This window comes from Stegodyphus dumicola, chromosome X2 (assembly GCF_044657685.1).
Source record: "Stegodyphus dumicola isolate Sdum_Otavi_A_Nest chromosome X2, ASM4465768v1".
Taxonomy (NCBI): Eukaryota; Metazoa; Arthropoda; class Arachnida; order Araneae; family Eresidae; genus Stegodyphus; species Stegodyphus dumicola.
Genome location: NC_140781.1, coordinates 148,788,901 through 148,809,961, shown reverse-complemented (window position 1 = coordinate 148,809,961; position 21,061 = coordinate 148,788,901). Strand labels below are relative to the sequence as shown.

The 21,061-nt window shown below is 39.0% G+C and overlaps 1 protein-coding gene across 1 annotated transcript in view; it reads right to left on the bottom strand.

Annotated features, from left to right (window-relative positions):
* The window catches only part of LOC118195111 (uncharacterized), a 135,348-nt gene that overhangs the window by 8,872 nt on the left and 105,415 nt on the right, over positions 1-21,061 (bottom strand). Inside the window, exons 2-3 of the mRNA XM_035366356.2 lie at positions 4,183-4,386; positions 3,581-3,925 (exon numbers count right to left, since the gene is read on the bottom strand). Coding sequence (XP_035222247.1) covers positions 3,581-3,925; positions 4,183-4,386 — 549 coding nt within the window. The remainder of the gene's footprint in view (positions 1-3,580; positions 3,926-4,182; positions 4,387-21,061) is intronic.

Sequence of the window (21,061 nt, the reverse complement as noted above, 5' to 3'; positions counted from 1 at the left end):
CTCATGAAAAGCTTGAAATATTTAAGGCATATGGAAAAATTTAATTCTAGGAATTACGGATTATGTGATTACCGCAAAGCCCCGAGGGATAACAACAGGAGGGATCCCTTTGTAGAAGATTTTTTTTAAACCGGCTCGTATACCAGTTACAAATGGGGAAAACCAAGAAAACGCCCATGTAGCCAGCTCGTTCGCGGCATTCTAACCTGAGACAGAACTACCAGTGTTCAACGACGCTTCGGCCACTAATAGGCCCGTGCACTTAATTGGAAAGTACAATTCATTATGTAAACAGATATGAAGGTGATAATCAGTTGTGCACTGTTTTATGTGATCAAATATTATAAATGCACAGCTGATACATTTCTTATTATTTATTAGTAATGTTTATATTACGTAGATCATACATATGATATAATTATGAATTAAACCAATAACAAAATGTGTACACTCTTTAGAACTCAAATGCTGCTCATTTAGTTTTCAATTGATTATTACATATCCATAATAATTTGCAAAGAACTGATGACTACAGTTGCTGCCAATTACATGATCGTTATATGAATTAAAAGTAACTTCAAGTAAACTTTTTCCCAATGTTCATTTTTGTATTCATACATACATATGTATACACATCTAATAAGTCATATATTTACATACAGATAGAAAGATGCGATGGTTTAGAAGTTGTTAATATATATTTATTAGTATTAATGTAATGAATAAGATTTATATTAATGAATGTATATACAAATGTTTTTCATCATGAATAATAATAAATCCATAAATTTCCAATGTCTCAATATGTAGCATTTACAATAAAAGTATAGTTTCTAATGTATTTATAATTCAAAAAGTATTTCATTAATAACATGAAAATAATAGACAAATTTAATGAGTATTCTCATTATTACATAAGCTATGCTTTTCTTTTTTTATGCATCTTTTATGCTGTTTAAAATGTGTCACTGATTATGCAATTAACAATTTAAAAGATAAGTAATTAGGAGAAAAGCCGCGCATATACAAACGGATTTTAAAAAATTATTCAACTTAAATTTAAGAAATAAAATTCTATTATATAACAGTGATAATACACGATCAGCACGAAATATGACAAATTTGGCGAACTTTTGGCGACGAACAATTTGTAAACAAATCCGAACTGCAAGAACGTCGTAAAATACTGTCAACTCTGAAATTTCCATGATAATATATTTAATGAATATATACACATTTAAAAAATGACTCAGGCAGTTGTATTACAACAAAACAGCAATAATTAAATCGGCCTCTATTTCCACCGTCCATCACTTCACAGTGAGAACCATCGCCATATTGAAAGTTACCCGTGATCCTTCAGAAGCAGAACTTTCGTCTGATTGGTTGAACGTTCGAGGAACACGTCTCCAGCCGGAACATTTTCGGAAAAGTTTTAAAATGTTGCTCGTAGCCGAGACATGTTCCTCCTAGCTAGACGAAACATTTCTCGGAAGCCTGCCGCTTAAAGCCGTACTACTAGAATCTCGTTTCTCGGAATTGTCCCAGGTAAGCGCGCGCGTCTATAGAAGTGATAGGGCCATTACGTCTTTGCAGATGAGGTTTTTGTCGCACAGACGTCGTTATTGCATCTTTATTAGGTTATATTTCGCTTGTGAAAGCATCGTATCACGACGTCTTAACGACGCCTAAATGTTAGCAGAATTCGACCTTTTTGCAACAATTGTGAAAAAGTCGTTATTATGTCCTTGTGTTACATATTGATTTATGCCGAAAAATAAGCTTAATAATTAATGTATTTTTCTTGTTTTTTTAAAATTTTGTATTCCTTGTATTTTTCTAAAGTTTAAATATTTTATCATTTTCTGAAAACCAGAAGATAATACAATTTTTTCTCTTTAGAATAAATATGCATAATTATTAATAGCCTTACTTATTTTCAGTACTTTAAACTATATTTTTTAAATAACTTAAATTCCAAGTCACTATTATTTAAGATTTCATAATTTTTCCCCTTAATCCTTTAGTATGTAAGTGAGAATAATTATGAAAGCGGTTATTATAAATATATAACATTAATAGTAGTTTTTAAGTAAATAAAACTCAAACAGACATAAATAAAGATATATATATGAGTAAGCAAAAGAGCGTTTCTGATTATAACAGCATTATCCCATTTATTTCTGTTAAATCTCAGAGGCATTGAAAATTGCCCGGTCATGATAAATTAGGAAGCGGTTCTTAATGTAGCATAATCAGTATTTTACCAGAACTCAAGTATAATTTTTTTCGCGTTTTATAGTAAAAAATATAACCATTAACTTCTATATCTCCAAGATATGCAAGTGAAACACTGTATAAAGTAGTTAATAAATGTGATCAAAAAGTATTTCATACAAAAATATATCTAAATCTAATAACCCCCCCCCCAAAAAAAAACTTCCCATATCCATATCTAAAATGAAATAATGACCTAACAAACAACATACATGACAGCATTATTTAAGAAAAAACATGAACTAGCAGTGTTTGAAAGTATAAATAAGCAGAAGGAAGGTAACAGAACTAAAATTTCCAATTAATAAAAAATTATTCGTGTTTTTTAAATAGTAAGCATTTAAAAGTGAAATAATTATGGATTGCAGTATTTACTAATAATGTTGATAATTTTTAACACAATTTCTTTCGATCATATGTTAATGTATTTACTTATTTTTAGTTTCTACATTTTAGAATAGTGGTAGATCACAATGATTATTTCATGCACTTTATATAATCAATAACTTTCCTTTTGTTACTGTACAGAAATAATTGAAATAATATAGTATACGATAGTAAGCTAAGTACGTTAAAGTAAGCTTTTCGTTAAGTAGCACACGATGAAACTTTTTGTTTCTATTTATTATGAATTTCTCTGTTATCACAAGCACATAAAAAGTAAGCAAAGAAAATAGAATATACTTAAATTTAATAAGAAATAAAACCTAATTTCCAACATTCATTTATTGAGATAATCTAATAAACATACACAACGGCAATATTAAAAAAAAAAAAAAAAAAAAAAAAAAACGCGAATTACATAGTGTTTAGAAGAATAGATAGCAAATGAAAAGTAATAAAACTGCAATTTGCAATCATTAAAAATATTTAGTGTTTTTTAATATTACACAATTAAATGTAACATAATTATAGATTACAATATTTCATAGTAATGCTAATGTTTCCTTAACACTATTTTTTCGATCATACATTTCATAAAATCTTTAACCTTTTCTGCATACTATACAAAAGACAACGTAATGTAGAATGTTCATTATTATTAATGAATAAATGATGCCTAAAAATTATCTTTATAGATTAGGAGAAATAAATTAGCTACTGAATCAAAGGGAAAAAAAAGAACTATGAGGTTTATTTAATAGTCTTTTAGCAAATTTCCATTCATTATGCATCATCCGGAAACACATCAAACTACAGTACGTTAAGTGTTTCAGAACTTTGATTTATACGTGTGAACATTTCACTATAAAACAATCATTTTCATGAATTAGTCATTTTACGATATAGAGAAATTACTTACCACCTAATCGCGAATCACTATGTCTTTGCTTCTTCAGTTCTTCCAGTTGCTTATGTCTGAGTTCAGCTATGTCGATTTCTTCTTTGACCATGGTCTTAGGACCAGGGGTACTTTGTGGACCTAAAGCAAGGACTTGTTCTGCTACATCCTGAGGAGGCCAAATACCATTGATCAAGGGTAATCTTCTGGGACCATCTCCATACACGCTTTGTGTGGTTGTTTGGTCTCCCCAGTTGAATAACTGGCGTTGCTTATCTAGTTTTGAAATTTCTTCATGTCGATCATGTTTCCGAGAGTAATGAATAAGGGTGTCATGCCCTGATGGCTGATTCGTGTGATGAAGACCTGTAAACAAATAGAATATATTCGTATTGTTATCATGCGTAAGCCTGCCCTAGTGCTTTAACTGATTTGAAGCATCGCGTCAGAGAAAAATAAGTTATTTATTAAGAGCTACAGAAACTGAATTCTGTCATATTAATTTTCAACACATTAATTCGTTATCAAACTAAAGTTCATTTTCAAGTCTAACTTTATGAAAAGTGTTTTAAGTAAGTAAATCGAGATAGTTCAAAAATATTTCCGTAATTATTAAAACTTACGTTTTTTAATTGGTATGCATTCTGGAGCAGCTTCTGTCCAAACGTTATTGACACAGTAGGCAACGGGTTTGCCTTTCATTAGATAACCAGGATGACATCGGAAATGAACTAGTTCTCCATTGCGAAAGATAAAGCTGAGGCCATTGTCGGGAGCTCTTGGAGCTGGACAATTCAGGTTGTTCCATGATGTTGCTCTCACGTAGCCTGGAATTCAAAGAAACAAACCTAATTTAATATAACGCACACTGGTTTCGGAAAAAACACTGGTATAAATGCAATGTTCATACATGAAAATGTCAAAATTGTCGTGAAGAGGCATTAAGCATAAAACTAGTGCATATAAAATCTCTGAGAAATTTAGTTACAAACTTCCATAAATTTTATGCAGAATACCTATATAAAGTTCAACGAAATTTTATCTGTAAGTGCTGGATAATTTCAGTTTCTATTGATTATCTCTTAGTCTTAGGTTTAATTACACAGAAAATTTCTGATACTCTTCCATAACGATTCATGTTTGATGATGTATGAAATCATGACTTTCAGTCTCCAAAACAGATAAAATTTCAACGAATTAAGTGTGGCGTTCCGACAGATACTTCAACTTCTATTCATGAGATGGCGCCACGTGTAAAATCCAGTTCTTAATCGGAGCAGCAAAGCGACATCTTTACTCACTCAGACTTCTCGTCACACAACTGTACGCGAAGGTAGCATGAACTGTGTTCCGAGCTCTGTGTTGATCTCTTCAATGTAATTTAAATTGTAATTTAGTACTTAATATATTCTTTTGTTATAGGAGATTGTCTATTCTAATTTTCTTTAATTATATCATGCATTAAGCACACACGACCACCAAAAGTGGTGACCTTTTGACTGAGCACGCTACTGACAATGGGTTTTCAACGACCCTAAGCCACGTGCATCCAAGGCATTCTGAAGAACTGACTAAAAATAACAACGAATATGGACATTAAACGTATGCTACAACGTACCCCTTCAATTATTTCTGGAAGTATTGATATATATTGCTTGTGTTTTTTTTTTCAAAGTCGTGCATATCATCGCAAGGAGCTTCAGCAAATCATCAATGTGATCTCTTCCGTTCCGCTGACTTCGCCAGTCGTGCAATAATTCTTCGATCATTCAACGACAAATGTGCTACAACAGTGATTTTCGCTAAATGTGCTACATCAGTAACTTTTGTGCAACGTGCTACGGCAAAATTCTTCCCTCAGTGTTCGAAAGTAGTGAATTTTTTTCCCATGTGCTACAGGAGTGATTTCCTTTTTTCCTTCGAAAGTGCCTTAGCAGTGTGAAGTGGTGATTTTGTGTGTGCGCAATACAAAATGAACGCATCATTTTTTTTCTCAAATAGGGGTTTCTTTTCAAATGCATTTCGGTAAAATGTTATTTGTGTGTGTAATTGCTGACCCTGTATTATTTGTGTGTGTATCGTTACGTAAATTTTTTCTGCATGGTTAAAATATTTATTGTTATCATGGTAAAATATCAATAGTGTATCCTCATGCTACAATATTTGTGCTGATAAGTGTTTATTAATTAAAGTGAAAATTATCTATCAGTATGCCCGACGATATTCCACCAGAGCCACAAATCACACGCGTTGCGGTGAAGCCACCGCCTTTCTGGAAAAATAATCCTTCATTGTGGTTCGCTCAGATCGAAGCACAATATTCTATCGCTCGCATTAGTGAGGATTCTACAAAATTCAACCATGTAGTTGCAGCAATTGAGTCTGATATTCTGAATTCAGTCCATGACTTAATTCTCAAACCACCTGATTGTGATAAATACTCCAAACTGAAACAGCGGCTCATTGAAATCTATTCAGAAAGTGAATCTTCCAAAATACGTACTTTACTACAAGGACTTGAACTTGGAGAACCTTCATACTTGCTGTCACGAATGCGTGATTTGGCAGGAAGCCATTTTAGTGACGACTTATTGCAGTCACTATGGCTTTCGCGTCTCCCTAATAACATACAAATAATTCTTGCTGCTTCCAATGAAGATCTAACCCGTTTAGAAGCAATGGCTGACAAAATTAATGAACTTGTTACTCCAGCTTATGTCAGTGCTGCTAATGCTGCACCTTCCAGTTCATCCCTCGAACAACAAGTGGCTGAATTGACCAAAAAAGTATCTGAACTCTCTACAAGTCTTCATGCTTCACGGAGATACAATCGATCAAATCAGGGCCCACGTAATAAATTTCGTGCCCGAAGCAGGAGTCAATCTCGTCATAATACTCGAACGCAGTACAAAGAACCCACAAGTGGCATATGTTTTTATCATATGAACTTTGGCTCTCAAGCTCGCAAGTGTGCCCCTCCATGCACTTTTGTACAAGCGGGAAACTAAATGGGCGGTCTTCTGCTGGCCAACAGAATGTCCGCCACATCGACAGAATAGTACTGGCTGATCGTTCAACTCAGTTATGTTTTCTAGTAGATACTGGAGCTGACATATCAGTGCTCCCGAGAACTAAAACAAATGCTCACCAACTTAATAAACTTGTACTGTATGCAGCCAATGGTACCCAAATTGCAACCTACGGCACCAAACTATTGACACTTGATTTAAACTTGCGCCGGACTTTCAACTGGCCTTTTATTATTGCGGATGTAACTCAAGCAATTATTGGTGTCGACTTCTTGACACATTTCCACCTTCTAGTGGATGTCAAGAATAATTGCTTAATTGATGCTACAATTCATCTGACATCACAGGGCCAAGCTTCTCACGTATCAAACGTACCTACCAACATAAGTGTTTTATCGGGCAGCACACGGTTTCATCGGTTATTAGCAGAATTCCCTGACATTTTAAACCCATCCAAATCAGGGCAGCATACTCATCAGCCAGAAGTGTATCATCACATTGAAACACATGGCCCACCTGTATTTTCCAAGCCTCGTCGTCTTTCTCCAGAGATGCTAAAAGCTGCTCGCAAAGAATTTGAATTCATGCTAGCACAGGGAACCATTCGCCCATCTAAAAGTCCATGGGCCAGTCCACTTCACATGGTTAAAAAGTCTAATGGTGACTGGCGGCCTTGTGGAGATTATCGTCGACTTAATGCCGTCACAGTCCCTGACAGATATCCAGTCCCACATATCCAAGACTGTACCCATCTTTTTCATGGAACAAACATATTTTCTACCCTCGATCTTGCCAGAGCATATCATCAGATCCCAGTGCATGCTGAAGATGTGCCTAAGACCGCAGTGACTACACCATTTGGTCTCTTTGAGTACTTATATATGCCATTTGGCCTTCGCAATGCTGGCCAAACATTTCAGCGTTTCATACACCAAGTACTGTCTGTCCTCGATTTCTGCATTCCATATTTTGATGATATCCTGGTTGCATCTACAGATGCGGAAGAACATTTTCAACATCTGCGTCAGATTTTCACTCGCCTTAAAGATCATGGATTAAAACTAAATCCATCCAAATGTGTACTTGGTCAACCCTCAGTTTCCTTTCTTGGGTGTCTTATCACCCAGAACGGAGTTAAACCTTTACCGGAAAGAGTCAAAGCAATTAACGACCTACCTCAGCCCAAAACCATCTCTGAACTGAAGCGTTTTCTAGCAATGTTAAATTTCTACCGACGCTTTCTGCCAAATGCCGCAAAAACACAAGCCTGCCTACATGAGTTTCTGAAGAATAGCAAAAAAAAAAAAAAAAAAAAAAAAAAAAAAAAAAAAAAAACGATCAAGGAGCTGTCCCTTGGACTGAATCTGCATCTGCAGCATTCGTGCAATGCAAACACGATCTGGCAAATGCAGCCACACTTTCTTATCACTCACCTGGTGATCAGCTCTCTATAATGGTAGATGCATCTGACACGGCCATAGGAGCAGTGCTTCAAGCCCATACCACTAAAGGACTTTCCCCAATGGCATTCTTTTCCAGAAAACTCACTACTGCAGAAAGGAAATACAGCACATATGACAGAGAGCTACTTGCTGTGTACTGTGCTGTTAAATACTTCCGGCACAACTTGGAAGGACACGACTTCATCATTTTCACCGATCATCGACCATTAACCTTCGCTTTTAGAAAAAACTCTGACTCATGTTCTCCTCGTCAGCTTCGACATCTGGATTTCATCGCCCAGTTTAGTACAGATATCAGATATGTCTCTGGTACTGATAATTGTGTCGCTGATGCCTTGTCTCGGGTAAACAATATCAACCTCACTACGCCAAATTTCTCTGAAATTGCAAAAGCTCAATTGCATGATGAGGAACTCAAGAACCTAATCTCAAATCCACAAACCTCCCTTCAGTTACAACCGCTGCACATTGATCCAACGCTAAAATTTACTGTGACATAGAGAACAATAGAATACGTCCCTATATTCCAGTCAATTTTAGACGTGAAGGGTTTAATGCCTTGCACAATTTGGCACATCCTGGAATCCGTGCCACCAAAAAGCTGATCGCAGACAGATTTGTCTGGCCAGCAATGAATCAAGACATCACAGAATGGACTCGTTCATGTATTAGATGTCAACGGTGTAAAGTATCGCGTCACACTCACAGTCCCATTCAACAATTTAACCTTCCAGCAAGACGCTTTGATCATGTGCACTTAGACTTGGTTGGCCAATTGCCTCCTTCAAATGGTTACACTTACCTCCTCACTTGTATTGATCGGTACACAAGATGGCCTGAAGCCATTCCTATTGAAAATATATCCGCTGAAACTGTAGCTCGAGCATTCATCTCCCAGTGGCTTTCAAGATTTGGCATGCCTACCACCATCACTACTGACCAAGGCCGACAATTTCAATGTCACTTGTTCGCATCCCTCACCTCTCTTCTTGGCATTCGCCATATTCGCACAACACCATACCATCCATCTGGAAATGGCATGGTGGAACGCTTTCACCGATCTCTCAAACAAGGTCTGAAGTGCCACAGTAGCACACACTGGACAGAAGCCTTACCCTTAGTCTTGCTTGGTCTTCGCGCAGCATTCAAAGAAGACATTGGTAGCACTTGTGCTGAAATGTTATATGGTGCAACCCTGCGTCTGCCAGGTGAATTCTTTCACCCAGAATCTACTCCAGTAATCGACCCTCCAACATTCCTTCAACGTTTACGTGAGACCATGAGCAATATCTCGCCAACCCCAGCATCTTCGCATAACCAGCCAAGCTATTTTGTACATCCTGCGCTTGAGACATCTTCGCACGTATTCGTGCGCCACGATGCAATTAAGCCAACTTTAACACCTTCATATGATGGTCCATTCAAAGTTGTCAAACGAACACCGAAACATTTCACCATCATCTGCAATGGCAAACAATCTGTGATTGGAATCGATCGTCTCAAACCAGCATTTCTAATGCAAGATCCAACAACTTCCTCATCAACATCACTCCCGGAAGAAAGCTTACATCCCGTTAAAGAGCAACCTAAAACTACCAGATCTGGAAGAAAGGTTAAATTTAACCCAAAGTACTTATAACGTACCGATGGTACTTGGGGGGGAGTACTGTGGCGTTCCGACAGATACTTCAACTTCTATTCATGAGATGGCGCCACGTGTAAAATCCAGTTCTTAATCGGAGCAGCAAAGCGACATCTTTACTCACTCAGACTTCTCGTCACACAACTGTACGCGAAGGTAGCATGAACTGTATTCCGAGCTCTGTGTTGATCTCTTCAATGTAATTTAAATTGTAATTTAGTACTTAATATATTCTTTTGTTATAGGAGATTGTCTATTCTAATTTTCTTTAATTATATCATGCATTAAGCACACACGACCACCAAAAGTGGTGACCTTTTGACTGAGCACGCTACTGACAATGGGTTTTCAACGACCCTAAGCCACGTGCATCCAAGGCATTCTGAAGAACTGACTAAAAATAACAACGAATATGGACATTAAACGTATGCTACAACGTACCCCTTCAATTATTTCTGGAAGTATTGATATATATTGCTTGTGTTTTTTTTTTCAAAGTCGTGCATATCATCGCAAGGAGCTTCAGCAAATCATCAATGTGATCTCTTCCGTTCCGCTGACTTCGCCAGTCGTGCAATAATTCTTCGATCATTCAACGACAAATGTGCTACAACAGTGATTTTCGCTAAATGTGCTACATCAGTAACTTTTGTGCAACGTGCTACGGCAAAATTCTTCCCTCAGTGTTCGAAAGTAGTGAATTTTTTTCCCATGTGCTACAGGAGTGATTTCCTTTTTTCTTTCGAAAGTGCCTTAGCAGTGTGAAGTGGTGATTTTGTGTGTGCGCAATACAAAATGAACGCATCATTTTTTTTCTCAAATAGGGGTTTCTTTTCAAATGCATTTCGGTAAAATGTTATTTGTGTGTGTAATTGCTGACCCTGTATTATTTGTGTGTGTATCGTTACGTAAATTTTTTCTGCATGGTTAAAATATTTATTGTTATCATGGTAAAATATCAATAGTGTATCCTCATGCTACAATATTTGTGCTGATAAGTGTTTATTAATTAAAGTGAAAATTATCTATCAGTATGCCCGACGATATTCCACCAGAGCCACAAATCACACGCGTTGCGGTGAAGCCACCGCCTTTCTGGAAAAATAATCCTTCATTGTGGTTCGCTCAGATCGAAGCACAATATTCTATCGCTCGCATTAGTGAGGATTCTACAAAATTCAACCATGTAGTTGCAGCAATTGAGTCTGATATTCTGAATTCAGTCCATGACTTAATTCTCAAACCACCTGATTGTGATAAATACTCCAAACTGAAACAGCGGCTCATTGAAATCTATTCAGAAAGTGAATCTTCCAAAATACGTACTTTACTACAAGGACTTGAACTTGGAGAACCTTCATACTTGCTGTCACGAATGCGTGATTTGGCAGGAAGCCATTTTAGTGACGACTTATTGCAGTCACTATGGCTTTCGCGTCTCCCTAATAACATACAAATAATTCTTGCTGCTTCCAATGAAGATCTAACCCGTTTAGAAGCAATGGCTGACAAAATTAATGAACTTGTTACTCCAGCTTATGTCAGTGCTGCTAATGCTGCACCTTCCAGTTCATCCCTCGAACAACAAGTGGCTGAATTGACCAAAAAAGTATCTGAACTCTCTACAAGTCTTCATGCTTCACGGAGATACAATCGATCAAATCAGGGCCCACGTAATAAATTTCGTGCCCGAAGCAGGAGTCAATCTCGTCATAATACTCGAACGCAGTACAAAGAACCCACAAGTGGCATATGTTTTTATCATATGAACTTTGGCTCTCAAGCTCGCAAGTGTGCCCCTCCATGCACTTTTGTACAAGCGGGAAACTAAATGGGCGGTCTTCTGCTGGCCAACAGAATGTCCGCCACATCGACAGAATAGTACTGGCTGATCGTTCAACTCAGTTATGTTTTCTAGTAGATACTGGAGCTGACATATCAGTGCTCCCGAGAACTAAAACAAATGCTCACCAACTTAATAAACTTGTACTGTATGCAGCCAATGGTACCCAAATTGCAACCTACGGCACCAAACTATTGACACTTGATTTAAACTTGCGCCGGACTTTCAACTGGCCTTTTATTATTGCGGATGTAACTCAAGCAATTATTGGTGTCGACTTCTTGACACATTTCCACCTTCTAGTGGATGTCAAGAATAATTGCTTAATTGATGCTACAATTCATCTGACATCACAGGGCCAAGCTTCTCACGTATCAAACGTACCTACCAACATAAGTGTTTTATCGGGCAGCACACGGTTTCATCGGTTATTAGCAGAATTCCCTGACATTTTAAACCCATCCAAATCAGGGCAGCATACTCATCAGCCAGAAGTGTATCATCACATTGAAACACATGGCCCACCTGTATTTTCCAAGCCTCGTCGTCTTTCTCCAGAGATGCTAAAAGCTGCTCGCAAAGAATTTGAATTCATGCTAGCACAGGGAACCATTCGCCCATCTAAAAGTCCATGGGCCAGTCCACTTCACATGGTTAAAAAGTCTAATGGTGACTGGCGGCCTTGTGGAGATTATCGTCGACTTAATGCCGTCACAGTCCCTGACAGATATCCAGTCCCACATATCCAAGACTGTACCCATCTTTTTCATGGAACAAACATATTTTCTACCCTCGATCTTGCCAGAGCATATCATCAGATCCCAGTGCATGCTGAAGATGTGCCTAAGACCGCAGTGACTACACCATTTGGTCTCTTTGAGTACTTATATATGCCATTTGGCCTTCGCAATGCTGGCCAAACATTTCAGCGTTTCATACACCAAGTACTGTCTGTCCTCGATTTCTGCATTCCATATTTTGATGATATCCTGGTTGCATCTACAGATGCGGAAGAACATTTTCAACATCTGCGTCAGATTTTCACTCGCCTTAAAGATCATGGATTAAAACTAAATCCATCCAAATGTGTACTTGGTCAACCCTCAGTTTCCTTTCTTGGGTGTCTTATCACCCAGAACGGAGTTAAACCTTTACCGGAAAGAGTCAAAGCAATTAACGACCTACCTCAGCCCAAAACCATCTCTGAACTGAAGCGTTTTCTAGCAATGTTAAATTTCTACCGACGCTTTCTGCCAAATGCCGCAAAAACACAAGCCTGCCTACATGAGTTTCTGAAGAATAGCAAAAAAAAAAAAAAAAAAAAAAAAAAAAACGATCAAGGAGCTGTCCCTTGGACTGAATCTGCATCTGCAGCATTCGTGCAATGCAAACACGATCTGGCAAATGCAGCCACACTTTCTTATCACTCACCTGGTGATCAGCTCTCTATAATGGTAGATGCATCTGACACGGCCATAGGAGCAGTGCTTCAAGCCCATACCACTAAAGGACTTTCCCCAATGGCATTCTTTTCCAGAAAACTCACTACTGCAGAAAGGAAATACAGCACATATGACAGAGAGCTACTTGCTGTGTACTGTGCTGTTAAATACTTCCGGCACAACTTGGAAGGACACGACTTCATCATTTTCACCGATCATCGACCATTAACCTTCGCTTTTAGAAAAAACTCTGACTCATGTTCTCCTCGTCAGCTTCGACATCTGGATTTCATCGCCCAGTTTAGTACAGATATCAGATATGTCTCTGGTACTGATAATTGTGTCGCTGATGCCTTGTCTCGGGTAAACAATATCAACCTCACTACCCCAGATTTCTCTGAAATTGCAAAAGCTCAATTGCATGATGAGGAACTCAAGAACCTAATCTCAAATCCACAAACCTCCCTTCAGTTACAACCGCTGCACATTGATCCAACGCTAAAATTTACTGTGACATAGAGAACAATAGAATACGTCCCTATATTCCAGTCAATTTTAGACGTGAAGGGTTTAATGCCTTGCACAATTTGGCACATCCTGGAATCCGTGCCACCAAAAAGCTGATCGCAGACAGATTTGTCTGGCCAGCAATGAATCAAGACATCACAGAATGGACTCGTTCATGTATTAGATGTCAACGGTGTAAAGTATCGCGTCACACTCACAGTCCCATTCAACAATTTAACCTTCCAGCAAGACGCTTTGATCATGTGCACTTAGACTTGGTTGGCCCATTGCCTCCTTCAAATGGTTACACTTACCTCCTCACTTGTATTGATCGGTACACAAGATGGCCTGAAGCCATTCCTATTGAAAATATATCCGCTGAAACTGTAGCTCGAGCATTCATCTCCCAGTGGCTTTCAAGATTTGGCATGCCTACCACCATCACTACTGACCAAGGCCGACAATTTCAATGTCACTTGTTCGCATCCCTCACCTCTCTTCTTGGCATTCGCCATATTCGCACAACACCATACCATCCATCTGGAAATGGCATGGTGGAACGCTTTCACCGATCTCTCAAACAAGGTCTGAAGTGCCACAGTAGCACACACTGGACAGAAGCCTTACCCTTAGTCTTGCTTGGTCTTCGCGCAGCATTCAAAGAAGACATTGGTAGCACTTGTGCTGAAATGTTATATGGTGCAACCCTGCGTCTGCCAGGTGAATTCTTTCACCCAGTATCTACTCCAGTAATCGACCCTCCAACATTCCTTCAACGTTTACGTGAGACCATGAGCAATATCTCGCCAACCCCAGCATCTTCGCATAACCAGCCAAGCTATTTTGTACATCCTGCGCTTGAGACATCTTCGCACGTATTCGTGCGCCACGATGCAATTAAGCCAACTTTAACACCTTCATATGATGGTCCATTCAAAGTTGTCAAACGAACACCGAAACATTTCACCATCATCTGCAATGGCAAACAATCTGTGATTGGAATCGATCGTCTCAAACCAGCATTTCTAATGCAAGATCCAACAACTTCCTCATCAACATCACTCCCGGAAGAAAGCTTACATCCCGTTAAAGAGCAACCTAAAACTACCAGATCTGGAAGAAAGGTTAAATTTAACCCAAAGTACTTATAACGTACCGATGGTACTTGGGGGGGGAGTACTGTGGCGTTCCGACAGATACTTCAACTTCTATTCATGAGATGGCGCCACGTGTAAAATCCAGTTCTTAATCGGAGCAGCAAAGCGACATCTTTACTCACTCAGACTTCTCGTCACACAACTGTACGCGAAGGTAGCATGAACTGTATTCCGAGCTCTGTGTTGATCTCTTCAATGTAATTTAAATTGTAATTTAGTACTTAATATATTCTTTTGTTATAGGAGATTGTCTATTCTAATTTTCTTTAATTATATCATGCATTAAGCACACACGACCACCAAAAGTGGTGACCTTTTGACTGAGCACGCTACTGACAATGGGTTTTCAACGACCCTAAGCCACGTGCATCCAAGGCATTCTGAAGAACTGACTAAAAATAACAACGAATATGGACATTAAACGTATGCTACAACGTACCCCTTCAATTATTTCTGGAAGTATTGATATATATTGCTTGTGTTTTTTTTTTCAAAGTCGTGCATATCATCGCAAGGAGCTTCAGCAAATCATCAATGTGATCTCTTCCGTTCCGCTGACTTCGCCAGTCGTGCAATAATTCTTCGATCATTCAACGACAAATGTGCTACAACAGTGATTTTCGCTAAATGTGCTACATCAGTAACTTTTGTGCAACGTGCTACGGCAAAATTCTTCCCTCAGTGTTCGAAAGTAGTGAATTTTTTTCCCATGTGCTACAGGAGTGATTTCCTTTTTTCCTTCGAAAGTGCCTTAGCAGTGTGAAGTGGTGATTTTGTGTGTGCGCAATACAAAATGAACGCATCATTTTTTTTCTCAAATAGGGGTTTCTTTTCAAATGCATTTCGGTAAAATGTTATTTGTGTGTGTAATTGCTGACCCTGTATTATTTGTGTGTGTATCGTTACGTAAATTTTTTCTGCATGGTTAAAATATTTATTGTTATCATGGTAAAATATCAATAGTGTATCCTCATGCTACAATATTTGTGCTGATAAGTGTTTATTAATTAAAGTGAAAATTATCTATCAGTATGCCCGACGATATTCCACCAGAGCCACAAATCACACGCGTTGCGGTGAAGCCACCGCCTTTCTGGAAAAATAATCCTTCATTGTGGTTCGCTCAGATCGAAGCACAATATTCTATCGCTCGCATTAGTGAGGATTCTACAAAATTCAACCATGTAGTTGCAGCAATTGAGTCTGATATTCTGAATTCAGTCCATGACTTAATTCTCAAACCACCTGATTGTGATAAATACTCCAAACTGAAACAGCGGCTCATTGAAATCTATTCAGAAAGTGAATCTTCCAAAATACGTACTTTACTACAAGGACTTGAACTTGGAGAACCTTCATACTTGCTGTCACGAATGCGTGATTTGGCAGGAAGCCATTTTAGTGACGACTTATTGCAGTCACTATGGCTTTCGCGTCTCCCTAATAACATACAAATAATTCTTGCTGCTTCCAATGAAGATCTAACCCGTTTAGAAGCAATGGCTGACAAAATTAATGAACTTGTTACTCCAGCTTATGTCAGTGCTGCTAATGCTGCACCTTCCAGTTCATCCCTCGAACAACAAGTGGCTGAATTGACCAAAAAAGTATCTGAACTCTCTACAAGTCTTCATGCTTCACGGAGATACAATCGATCAAATCAGAGCCCACGTAATAAATTTCGTGCCCGAAGCAGGAGTCAATCTCGTCATAATACTCGAACGCAGTACAAAGAACCCACAAGTGGCATATGTTTTTATCATATGAACTTTGGCTCTCAAGCTCGCAAGTGTGCCCCTCCATGCACTTTTGTACAAGCGGGAAACTAAATGGGCGGTCTTCTGCTGGCCAACAGAATGTCCGCCACATCGACAGAATAGTACTGGCTGATCGTTCAACTCAGTTATGTTTTCTAGTAGATACTGGAGCTGACATATCAGTGCTCCCGAGAACTAAAACAAATGCTCACCAACTTAATAAACTTGTACTGTATGCAGCCAATGGTACCCAAATTGCAACCTACGGCACCAAACTATTGACACTTGATTTAAACTTGCGCCGGACTTTCAACTGGCCTTTTATTATTGCGGATGTAACTCAAGCAATTATTGGTGTCGACTTCTTGACACATTTCCACCTTCTAGTGGATGTCAAGAATAATTGCTTAATTGATGCTACAATTCATCTGACATCACAGGGCCAAGCTTCTCACGTATCAAACGTACCTACCAACATAAGTGTTTTATCGGGCAGCACACGGTTTCATCGGTTATTAGCAGAATTCCCTGACATTTTAAACCCATCCAAATCAGGGCAGCATACTCATCAGCCAGAAGTGTATCATCACATTGAAACACATGGCCCACCTGTATTTTCCAAGCCTCGTCGTCTTTCTCCAGAGATGCTAAAAGCTGCTCGCAAAGAATTTGAATTCATGCTAGCACAGGGAACCATTCGCCCATCTAAAAGTGCATGGGCCAGTCCACTTCACATGGTTAAAAAGTCTAATGGTGACTGGCGGCCTTGTGGAGATTATCGTCGACTTAATGCCGTCACAGTCCCTGACAGATATCCAGTCCCACATATCCAAGACTGTACCCATCTTTTTCATGGAACAAACATATTTTCTACCCTCGATCTTGCCAGAGCATATCATCAGATCCCAGTGCATGCTGAAGATGTGCCTAAGACCGCAGTGACTACACCATTTGGTCTCTTTGAGTACTTATATATGCCATTTGGCCTTCGCAATGCTGGCCAAACATTTCAGCGTTTCATACACCAAGTACTGTCTGTCCTCGATTTCTGCATTCCATATTTTGATGATATCCTGGTTGCATCTACAGATGCGGAAGAACATTTTCAACATCTGCGTCAGATTTTCACTCGCCTTAAAGATCATGGATTAAAACTAAATCCATCCAAATGTGTACTTGGTCAACCCTCAGTTTCCTTTCTTGGATGTCTTATCACCCAGAACGGAGTTAAACCTTTACCGGAAAGAGTCAAAGCAATTAACGACCTACCTCAGCCCAAAACCATCTCTGAACTGAAGCGTTTTCTAGCAATGTTAAATTTCTACCGACGCTTTCTGCCAAATGCCGCAAAAACACAAGCCTGCCTACATGAGTTTCTGAAGAATAGCAAAAAAAAAAAAAAAAAAAAAAAAAAAAAACGATCAAGGAGCTGTCCCTTGGACTGAATCTGCATCTGCAGCATTCGTGCAATGCAAACACGATCTGGCAAACGCAGCCACACTTTCTTATCACTCACCTGGTGATCAGCTCTCTATAATGGTAGATGCATCTGACACGGCCATAGGAGCAGTGCTTCAAGCCCATACCACTAAAGGACTTTCCCCAATGGCATTCTTTTCCAGAAAACTCACTACTGCAGAAAGGAAATACAGCACATATGACAGAGAGCTACTTGCTGTGTACTGTGCTGTTAAATACTTCCGGCACAACTTGGAAGGACACGACTTCATCATTTTCACCGATCATCGACCATTAACCTTCGCTTTTAGAAAAAACTCTGACTCATGTTCTCCTCGTCAGCTTCGACATCTGGATTTCATCGCCCAGTTTAGTACAGATATCAGATATGTCTCTGGTACTGATAATTGTGTCGCTGATGCCTTGTCTCGGGTAAACAATATCAACCTCACTACCCCAAATTTCTCTGAAATTGCAAAAGCTCAATTGCATGATGAGGAACTCAAGAACCTAATCTCAAATCCACAAACCTCCCTTCAGTTACAACCGCTGCACATTGATCCAACGCTAAAATTTACTGTGACATAGAGAACAATAGAATACGTCCCTATATTCCAGTCAATTTTAGACGTGAAGGGTTTAATGCCTTGCACAATTTGGCACATCCTGGAATCCGTGCCACCAAAAAGCTGATCGCAGACAGATTTGTCTGGCCAGCAATGAATCAAGACATCACAGAATGGACTCGTTCATGTATTAGATGTCAACGGTGTAAAGTATCGCGTCACACTCACAGTCCCATTCAACAATTTAACCTTCCAGCAAGACGCTTTGATCATGTGCACTTAGACTTGGTTGGCCCATTGCCTCCTTCAAATGGTTACACTTACCTCCTCACTTGTATTGATCGGTACACAAGATGGCCTGAAGCCATTCCTATTGAAAATATATCCGCTGAAACTGTAGCTCGAGCATTCATCTCCCAGTGGCTTTCAAGATTTGGCATGCCTACCACCATCACTACTGACCAAGGCCGACAATTTCAATGTCACTTGTTCGCATCCCTCACCTCTCTTCTTGGCATTCGCCATATTCGCACAACACCATACCATCCATCTGGAAATGGCATGGTGGAACGCTTTCACCGATCTCTCAAACAAGGTCTGAAGTGCCACAGTAGCACACACTGGACAGAAGCCTTACCCTTAGTCTTGCTTGGTCTTCGCGCAGCATTCAAAGAAGACATTGGTAGCACTTGTGCTGAAATGTTATATGGTGCAACCCTCCGTCTGCCAGGTGAATTCTTTCACCCAGAATCTACTCCAGTAATCGACCCTCCAACATTCCTTCAACGTTTACGTGAGACCATGAGCAATATCTCGCCAACCCCAGCATCTTCGCATAACCAGCCAAGCTATTTTGTACATCCTGCGCTTGAGACATCTTCGCACGTATTCGTGCGCCACGATGCAATTAAGCCAACTTTAACACCTTCATATGATGGTCCATTCAAAGTTGTCAAACGAACACCGAAACATTTCACCATCATCTGCAATGGCAAACAATCTGTGATTGGAATCGATCGTCTCAAACCAGCATTTCTAATGCAAGATCCAACAACTTCCTCATCAACATCACTCCCGGAAGAAAGCTTACATCCCGTTAAAGAGCAACCTAAAACTACCAGATCTGGAAGAAAGGTTAAATTTAACCCAAAGTACTTATAACGTACCGATGGTACTTGGGGGGGGAGTACTGTGGCGTTCCGACAGATACTTCAACTTCTATTCATGAGATGGCGCCACGTGTAAAATCCAGTTCTTAATCGGAGCAGCAAAGCGACATCTTTACTCACTCAGACTTCTCGTCACACAACTGTACGCGAAGGTAGCATGAACTGTATTCCGAGCTCTGTGTTGATCTCTTCAATGTAATTTAAATTGTAATTTAGTACTTAATATATTCTTTTGTTATAGGAGATTGTCTATTCTAATTTTCTTTAATTATATCATGCATTAAGCACACACGACCACCAAAAGTGGTGACCTTTTGACTGAGCACGCTACTGACAATGGGTTTTCAACGACCCTAAGCCACGTGCATCCAAGGCATTCTGAAGAACTGACTAAAAATAACAACGAATATGGACATTAAACGTATGCTACAACGTACCCCTTCAATTATTTCTGGAAGTATTGATATATATTGCTTGTGTTTTTTTTTTCAAAGTCGTGCATATCATCGCAAGGAGCTTCAGCAAATCATCAATGTGATCTCTTCCGTTCCGCTGACTTCGCCAGTCGTGCAATAATTCTTCGATCATTCAACGACAAATGTGCTACAACAGTGATTTTCGCTAAATGTGCTACATCAGTAACTTTTGTGCAACGTGCTACGGCAAAATTCTTCCCTCAGTGTTCGAAAGTAGTGAATTTTTTTCCCATGTGCTACAGGAGTGATTTCCTTTTTTCCTTCGAAAGTGCCTTAGCAGTGTGAAGTGGTGATTTTGTGTGTGCGCAATACAAAATGAACGCATCATTTTTTTTCTCAAATAGGGGTTTCTTTTCAAATGCATTTCGGTAAAATGTTATTTGTGTGTGTAATTGCTGACCCTGTATTATTTGTGTGTGTATCGTTACGTAAATTTTTTCTGCATGGTTAAAATATTTATTGTTATCATGGTAAAATATCAATAGTGTATCCTCATGCTACAATATTTGTGCTGATAAGTGTTTATTAATTAAAGTGAAAATTATCTATCAGTATGCCCGACGATATTCCACCAGAGCCACAAATCACACGCGTTGCGGTGAAGCCACCGCCTTTCTGGAAAAATAATCCTTCATTGTGGTTCGCTCAGATCGAAGCACAATATTCTATCGCTCGCATTAGTGAGGATTCTACAAAATTCAACCATGTAGTTGCAGCAATTGAGTCTGATATTCTGAATTCAGTCCATGACTTAATTCTCAAACCACCTGATTGTGATAAATACTCCAAACTGAAACAGCGGCTCATTGAAATCTATTCAGAAAGTGAATCTTCCAAAATACGTACTTTACTACAAGGACTTGAACTTGGAGAACCTTCATACTTGCTGTCACGAATGCGTGATTTGGCAGGAAGCCATTTTAGTGACGACTTATTGCAGTCACTATGGCTTTCGCGTCTCCCTAATAACATACAAATAATTCTTGCTGCTTC